The sequence below is a fragment of the Phaethon aethereus genome (assembly GCF_964289735.1).
Source record: "Phaethon aethereus genome assembly, chromosome: 19".
In the NCBI taxonomy this organism is placed as follows: domain Eukaryota; kingdom Metazoa; phylum Chordata; class Aves; order Phaethontiformes; family Phaethontidae; genus Phaethon; species Phaethon aethereus.
The window spans coordinates 2664736-2674009 of NC_138595.1; the positions used below are offsets into that span (position 1 = coordinate 2664736).

At 41.8% G+C, this 9274-nt stretch overlaps 1 protein-coding gene across 1 annotated transcript; it reads right to left on the reverse strand.

The window, feature by feature from the left end:
* Window positions 1–2023: 2023 nt before the first annotated feature.
* LOC309411940 (lysophosphatidic acid receptor 1-like) lies at window positions 2024–3183 on the reverse strand (the record flags this gene model as incomplete). Its single annotated transcript, XM_082008715.1, has 2 exons — window positions 3067–3183; window positions 2024–3003 (listed from the first exon to the last, which is right to left on the reverse strand). Exon 2 carries the CDS (start codon window positions 2990–2992, stop codon window positions 2024–2026), a length of 969 nt encoding a protein of 322 aa, XP_081864841.1. The 5' UTR covers window positions 2993–3003; window positions 3067–3183.
* Window positions 3184–9274: the final 6091 nt, after the last annotated feature.

The following is a 9274-nucleotide window of genomic DNA, read 5'->3' on the forward strand; positions in this document are numbered from 1 at the left end:
GGGCCAAGGGTTATTTTATAGATCTATATATCTATAAAAAAAAAATATATATATAATATGCATCCAGGGGTTCTGGCTGGATTCCAGCTGTTACTTTGTTTTTGAGATGACAATCACTGCGGTAGACAGTGATGCATTAAATAGTCCGGTCGTTACATATCCCCTTGCCGCTGCCAGTATGGAGGTGCATCAAAATCATATCATATGATAAATATCACATAATAACACCACCCCCAGGCGGATCTTTACCACCTGCCCTGGGGTAAGTTTTGGTTGAATCTCCTGTTGTTAAGTTTAGGTTGACATACATTCCGTAGGAGACAGACGTTCAGTTTCTAGCCGAACACTTCTCGAGGCTGATGGTGGCGGAGTTAACGGAAAACACTCAGAGAACAGCAGTGTTCGGAAGAAAACAAATGGAGCCAGATTTATCTTGCCTGAGCTACATTATCCATTTAAATAATTCATTTTAATTATGTATCATTTAGTACCATCCATTTCCCTAAATGTCTGAATTTCAATTCAGACAAAAGAAATTCTCCCGGAGTTCTTCAATGCAAAATAGCACAGAAAAGGAGTTTTGTGGCAATAAACACAAAGCACTAAGTATGGGATTTGTTAATGTAATGGCACTTGCCCATTTGCTACATTAGTGGGTGAACCCATTTCTTATACATGCTCTTTTCTCATACCCGCCCAGGAACAGATTAATGGGATTTTGGTCTTCCTTTCCTTCAAACCTTTTGAAATGCTGAAACAGTGACAACCAAGCAAACAAACTGGAAATAAATCCCTGAAAACTCCAACCTGTACTGGAAGGGTTGGTTTTGGCTGGACTCTGCATGTGCGTGTGTGTTTCATGAATGCGAGTACATTATCACATTATGGATCACCGCACTGATGTAATACCACTGAGCAGTATTTGAGCATACTTTAAAACCATACAGACAAGCTCACGTCACCAGGATCTATTTGCTCAAGGCTTCTAGATTTGTAACTGTGCAAGAGAGAAGAAATGTAAGCATTAAGATTCTTCTAGACAATATCCCCTGATTAGTAAGAATAAGCATTAATTTCTACTGGGATCTGGGAGATTAACTGTTCGGTAGCAAAATCCCTTTTTTGAGACGGAGGAGGTAAGGCCTTTTCTTTTATAAAATACTTGGTCTTGACATTTTTATTTTATTTTGTTTTGTTTTGTACAGGAAACTTCACTGCAATTCTGATACTGAAGAATTCAAGTGAGGTTTTCTCCTAAAGTAGTGCAAATGGCAAAAGCCACGGACTGGAGTGTGCCTCTGCTTATAAGCAGAAATATGAAAAGTGTAGTCACAAATGTCTCACAAAAACCCACATAATTCAGCTACACACTGCAGTTAAGATTACACCAGTAAAACAGTGCTGAGTGCCCCCATTAATAAAGAGATTCATCACACATTGAAAGACGCCATTTGACTGACTGTAAATGAGACAGTAAAATTACATTTCCCCCCAGGCTACTGAAAATTCTCTAGAGTTTAACTGTCTTCAAACCCATATGAATAACGCAAAAAAGGATGTGAACCCCAGCAGCAAAGCAAGCGCAACAGAAGCCAATATCTCCAAAGCAGAGCAAACACGGCTAATGGGGTCATTTCTGGCTCAAAGAGGTCTCGCTCAGAGGCGAGCCGACCCAGGCCCGCACCCCCGGGCGCGTCGCGAAGAGCCGCCGCAAGCCACCGCAGCACTGCGCCCCGGTCACTCGCTACTGAAGACTACGGAAGCTGGTGAGAGAAGCCGCAAAGCTCCAGCCCCCCTTCCGCGGCTGCCCGCCCTGGCTCCCGCGCCCCGCGCCGGTTTCCGCGCCCCGCGCCGGTTTCCGCGCCCCGCGCCGGTTTCCGCGCCCCGGAGCTGTCCCCTCGCCGGGTGCTGAAGCGCCGCGGGCGCGGGGAGCGGGCAGGAGGCCGGCTTCAATTCAGATCTCTCTCTGATTCCATGGACTAGGTCAGGCAAGGCAGCAGTCCTGGACCAAGGGCAGTCCCGGCTAGGTGTTCTCAATGGTGCAGGCTCGGACACGGTCGGCAGAAAGGCATTTCAGAGCCTTGAGTTTAGCCCCCAGGGTTTTGGCTTTCAGGGTATATATTATGGGGTTTCCCAAACAGTTCATGGTTATCAGCATAGCCGTGCAGTTTCGAAAGATGTAGATGCCTGGGTAGAGATCAGTGGGGCACTGATGGTTAGTTGCATCGAATATGACTCCTGCAAAAAAAGGTGCGTAGGAGACCAATGCCAGGAGCCAAATAAAAATACTAGTTCTGGCAACCTGGATTTCAGCTGATTTGTAGGTACCACTAGCTTGTCCACACGCTTTCATTCTCAGCTTTCTTTTCCGCAAGATGATAATGATTCTAAGGTAAGTGAACAGAGGTATAATAAAAGCCACCACAACATTGGGAATGGCAATGAAGATGAGGTAGTCAACGCAAAACGGACTGTAGAGGATAGAGAGATTTTTTTCCATATGCAAGCAGTTCCACCCTATCAATGGCAAGCAGCCCAAAAAGAAAGCAAGGACCCAGTTAATGAAAACTGCAGCTATGGAATGGTTTCTAGCAACCCTGAATCTTGTCCTCATGCTTTTAGCCACAGCCAGATAGCGTTCAATTCCAATGCTTACCAAGTTATAGATGGTGGATAAAATAGACATGGTATATAAGGCATAAGGTGCAAGCATATCCTTGGATCCAAAGATTGTAATGTCAGGATTGGTGATGAACAACATTGAAATCCAAAAACCAGAAAAGCTGGTGAAGAGATCAGAAAAAGCCAAATTGCAGAAGAGTATAGAGATAGGCTTGTGCAGATCCTTTGTCGCCATTCTGGTGAAGATGACTGTGCAGTTGAAGATCACAGATGCTATGTTAATGGTCAGTTGAGGGATGCCCAGTGCAAGTACTAAATAATGACTCCAAATTTTTGTGTGGTTAGCAGAGCAGTTTGGGTATCCATTCATGGTGGAAAATCCTACTTTCAACCGTTAACAAGGTCTGCGTTACACATCCCGTATTCCATAAGGGACCATACTACATGAGTATTGCCACCTTGAGCTCCAGGCAAGGAATGAATCCTGACACAGCTTCTATTGCCACATCATCATCATGACAGTGGATTAAACTTTAACCACTCGTGTTTTTAAATATTTGGGTTGCCAACTCAGGGCATAGCCAATTACCTTTAGGTTGCTAGGATAGCCAAAGGTGGAAAACATATTTGCTACTATACAGATGATCTGCTTAAAGCAACCTTTCTCACGAGCAAACCCTGGCCAGTTCTTGTGAAGATAAATGATTGCATCAGTAGTTTAAAAGTTTTTGAGGATGTTCTAAAATGGAATGAATGTGAATTCAGCTTTAACTCAAAAATAGATTAGATAAATAAAGGATTAGAGAGTCAGAAAATGGAGAGCAGTCATTTTTTTGTTTTGGAGGCGGGGAGTATGTGACCAGTGGAACTCAAAGAAGAACATCACTGTTGTGTCACTAACCTGGACCTCAGTTCGGTGAGGATGCAAGTCCTAATCTCAGATCAACTCCAGCCACATCAGAAAACTTCTAAAGTGCTCAAGCTTCAGCAGGAGACAGCAGAACCAAGTTGTTCACTGTCTCTTGATTACAATTACAGATTGATGTGGTCAACAGTGGCTGTTTTTCTAAGCAGAGTTAGGTCATATCTACAGAACAAACCCCAAACTTGTCAGCAAAACCGTATGATGAACTGCAACACTTGAAAGGGGATCCTATAAAGTAAGAGTCTTTGTCTCCACAGATGCTCATGTGCTTGGGCCCTCAGAATTATCTCAGCACTGAGTATTTAAAGAGTTATTGAATTAATTTTATTTTCAAACAAGGAAATGAAGGAGAATGGCTTAACCCTTCAGTAGATTAATTGTGCTGGAGACTTAAGATGCCTAAGCAGCTCTGAAAATGTCATTTTTTTCCACCTTAACTCTTGGATGAGAATGCAGCCAGAAAATGACAGACATCTATACTCATACCTTTGTTACAGGATATTTTGTGTTTGCTTTTTTAAAGTGAATTTATAACTTGTACATTAATAAACCAACGTAATATCATTCTATCTTTTCTTTTTGTGTCTTTTTAAAGGGAAATGATTTTTGAGAAATAGGTTTAAAATGAGTTTGAGGGGAAAAATTTAAATTTTAAAATAATAAAAAAAAAGGCTTGAAGGGAAAATGCTGTTTGGACACAGATTCACGCTGTCAGGCAGCAGAGGGCACTGCTGGAACAAACAAGGCGGTTTATAGTGGGGAATATGGGGCGCTTGAACAGTAGAGTGGTTTAGGTGAGCAGTACCTTATGAGCAGCACGGTGGATATTTTTCCCACGCAGAAGTGACTCCTTTTATTTGCTAACGCCGAGTGTGGGTCGCCTCAGTGTCGCCCCATGTTTTATTCAAAATGCCAACATACAAGGAGAAATCTCCAGCATGCTCTGGCTGGTATCTGGTATCTCTCCGCAGCTGAGCAGTTTCCTTTAGCAAAATGATTCAGATAAATCCATGTTACTTACAAAGTTATTCAGAGTTCATTTTTTTTACTGTTATCCTAACAAAGGATTAATTTGCATTAGTAACAATTTTATACCATGATATTGCAAAGCAGCTCAGTGCTGACATCTGATCATTATAACAGCAATTCCCACTCTCAAACTGTAAATCTGTGAACAATATAATAGTTCTGCCAGAGTTTACAACATAAAAAATTTGTGTTAAAACTTTGGGCTTAAAAAAGGAAATTCTATAGCTTTTTTCTATTTCTTTTCTATTTCTAGTTCTAATTTTTTTCTATTAAAGTTGAAGTACATGAAAATATATTCAGGTTAGTGTGCAATTAGTAGTACACACTTATTACATGCTAGAAATACTTCATGCAAATAAGTAATAGGTATTTCAGATGGTCACAAGGCAGTGCAAAGAATGATTATATAGAAATAAGGGCTGAGAACTGATCAATCAAGTCTGCTGATTTATTAATATCCTATAAAATATGGGACATCGAATGATAAAACCACAGATAAACCACTCTTTGTGCATCCTATAATGAACTTGGGACAGACGGGACAACCACACCTTTGGTGCAAGGTTGCTGCTGAACAAGGACTCTACTGTTTCTGTCACTTTGTCAGTGCCAGCACCGCAAGTCAGCAAGTCCTTTTAACAACAGTGAGTATGTCAGCAGGTAACGTACAGCCCACCTGAACATCGGTCAGGAATGGCAGAGGACACCAGACCAAGCCACATGCACTCCTGATCTCTTCTGACTGTGTTTTCTGTGGCTCTGTGAACTGAGGGGGTGAGGGCTGTGGTGAACGGCAGGCTATCCACGAAGTGTAACAGCTTCAAAAGTATCCTACTTACTAAGAAAAGTATATCCATGAACTTGGGCTCCAAAGTGCCCTAGATATTCCTGAAAAAGCTACTTGAAATTTCTGAAATTTGAAAATTTTGTGTTCAAGCATGAAACACTAAACGACATGAGATCAGAATGTAATTAAAAATATCAAGTAGTATAAATAGCTCTTCACAAAAGCTTTGTAATCTTCTGTCCCTAATATAATTGCATAAAAATTAGCATAAAGTTGCTAGATCAAAGGAGACAATATTGTTATAGAAACTGCTTTTTTAGTGGGCTTCAATCCACAGAAAACCCCAGATTTGTATGTTCCAACCCTCTGTAATAAAATTTGAGCTCTGAAAACCAGATGAAAAGTAGTTTGAATTGAAAACACTGTGTGAGACAGAGGGCTACTACCTAGCCAAACCTGTACATATAACAATCTTGATTCAAGGGTATTCTTATACTCCCATATTCTGGGAACTTTGTAATCTTTCTTGTATTTATGCTCACAACACACCTGTGAGGAAAGAGTGTTATCTACATTTTACAGATGGGAAAAGAACAATCACATTATTTGCTTAAGATCATGCAGAAGTCCAGTACGAAGGGAACTGAATCTAATCTCCTATATCTCGGGCTAACACTTTAAATACTGGCTGTAGCTTGCTGTTGGCAAGCCTTTGATTGATATTTATCTAGATTTCATCTTCCACAACACTTTTTAGTTCTATAATTGCTTTTATATTTCTTCATCTGAATGTCCAAATCGCTATTACTTTGGTATTTGTCATGTGGAAGAAATGGCATTATTTTATATAGAATCTCAAAGTTCAATAATAATTATCCAATAATTATGCCTGTGGAGAAGACAATAATTACTGAACATGTTGAAGAGATTGAGAATGAGACATGGGAAGCTTCAGGCTGAATTTTTAATGACCATTCATTTCAAGTGGCTGTTGTGGAAAATCTAACTTCACACAACTGAGCTTGCAGTTTCAGAAACGGCCGTAACCTGCAGCTCTCAGACCTCAACAGGAATCACAAATGCTCAGCAGCTCCCAGAATAACAGGCCCCAGCTGTGACATGCCAAAGTTGATTTCAAAACAGGAAATGAAGTCCAGGAGCTGCGAGTCTTGGTTCTGTGCAGTAACCCTTGGACAACATACACTTTTACCTTAGTGTGATGCAACAGCAATTCTCTATGTCCTTTATGCTGATAATGCACCAAGGAACTTGAGTTATGCCTGAAACTACAGGAGAAAAATCTGCATCCATGTAATAAAAAGGAGAACTCCACAGCACAATCAAGCTACAGATCATTTGGTGTTCCTTTCAAAGTCATGTACATACACGCTACACACGAGAAAAACAAGGCACTGAAAAGGATAGGGGATATTTACCGTTCTGCTTGCTTTCCTGTTGCTTTCTCCCTGAACTCACATCCAATTCCTAGTCCCATTCTTGAAACACCAGACCTTGTTTGTTGGGAAATGCAACAGCACAACTTTCTCCTCAGCTGCCCCTGCACCCTGACTATACACTTTACAAAGCTGCGGCCAACACACAACCTGAGCCAAAAAATGGCAAGTGACATGCAGGTTGGTTAAGTATTGAGGAAGATTAATCCTTGCTTGTCATGACCTTCAGCAAAGCCTTGAGATAGATAGAATATTCATCTGTTCAGTCTTTCAATGAGCATCATGAGGCCTGCAAATAAGGAACATTCAGGAGAGGGAGTAATAAGTAAGTAAGGGAGTGAAAAGTAAATAAGGAGCCTATTTATCCAATTTATGTTTTAATTTATGCAGATTAAAGTCTTCCTCTTTGGAGAGGAAGACACAAATGGGATGTATGATCTCCTTCCAAGATTTTTCTGAGATGTTTTCAAAACAAATCTCTCTGCTCCTCCTCCACCCGCTCTCTTTGAGGAATTTTTACCTCACAGGTTTTGAGTTACCAGATGTCCCAGCTATGCTTTCATGGCCCTCACCAGGAACATAAAGCAAGGACAATCATCAGGCTTGCATGACTTTGAGTGCTGTTTAGCATTACATTAGGTACAAGCCACAAAGTAATGGCAAGGACAGCTCGTTGCAAGATCATCCCCACAAACCAGGCCCTCTCCCCCTCTATGCAGAGCTCAAATATTTCTCTGAGATGCCAGAACTGTTATCTTCACCTTTGAGGAACTTGTATTATGCTGTCTAAAGGGAGACAAACATTGATAAATACCTGAAACCAAGGTTGTATGGTACACTGATAATTTATATGTGAAGGAGCCAGAATGCATCTTATCCCTTTAGACACGAAATGGTCCATGTAAAGGGCATCTTCCTTTTGAACTAAACAACTACAGAGGCACAGTGAGCACTCTTGTTACAAGAAAGCGATAGTCAGAAATGTGTGTGCTTCAAAAACGGGCAGAGCAACTAGACAGGCTGTGAACACACAGACCTAAATGTACAGCTTAGAGGCACACATCCTTCAGAACACATCTTCATAATTCTAGGAAAAGCTGAGTTGCACACTGCTGGTGTTTCATCACTCACCAAATGAAGACTACTCATCCACATAAAGAATAGTGCTTTACATAAATACTGGGAAAAGGAGGGAAGTTCAGCTTTACTAATGATGACATCACGTAATATAGGGTCTAATCCTCAGGTACAGCCTCAAATAGATAGTAAATATTTAATGCACCGGAGCTAAGCAGAAGGCCAAATAAAAAGCCATTGCAAAACACTTCTTACTGTCCCACTGGAAACGACCTTGTATTAGAACAAGGCTCCCAATAGAGCAGACTCAGAGAGAATCACAGCCAAACCACACTTTCACGTGAAAGATGAAGACTTAATGTTTCTGATTCACCAACAGCTACGGCTCACGAAATTCCAGATTTCCTGTTCATGGTCAGGGAACTCTAGTGAAGAAAGTTACCACATACAAGTAAATGAAGAGCACTTTTTAGCGTGTTCTGTCACTCCGAAGGGTATGTTTCCCAATTACCCAGCCACTAACCATGAAACTCATCTTGTGTTTTAAGCCTCCTGGAAGTGCTTCCCTCTCCCACTGCAGGGACAATTCCTCCCAGGTCAGGTCACCCATGAATAGGACTTGGACTCAAGTCAGTCTCACCCTCATGAGCCTTAGATCTCCCTTCCAAGAGCAACAGCTCAGCTTCCCAGCACAGAGAGCTGTGCCACCACCTTGACTTTGACTGGGACTCTTATGCATTTGTGCCACGGAGTCAAACCCAGCCTGCTCTCATCCCCCCCTGCCTGCACTGCTGGGACATGGAGGGACTGCTGCCGTTCAGCTGGAAGGCTAGGAGCAGCTCTGGACTTCCTCCCTTCAGCATATGGTAGGATCATTTGGCTCAGACACATGCAAGCTTCATTAGCCATCACGTCAGCCGCTCTGAACTTCCTGTGAAGGCCTTTTGGTAGCAGCAGGCTAATGTCAGATCTCATGCATTTCATAAACCAGGCTGGGGGGAACATCTCCAAGATCTTTGCTGCTGTGGCTCTCGAGGCCACAAAATAAGTGCAGTTTTCACTGGTTTTGTTATTCCCTCCTGCTCTTACCTATCCTGTAACTATGGACACAATTGCAGTCGTTATGCCAGAAAAAAACAGCCTTGAGTTCAGTGATCTGCAATAGACTCCCTGCATAACTTTGTCTCTTAGTTTCTCTGACCAAGATCCTCATATGTATTTGGGTTCAATGTCCAAAGTTCTTTATGTAAAACCCACCTACAGTGCAATTCTTTTCAAAAATATCTGTAGGTACAAAGAAGCCATCGAGAACTGACAGCCAAGCACCTGCCAGGTAAGTTTCTTTAGAAAAAAACCTGAAGATCACACGATGTCTGCCCG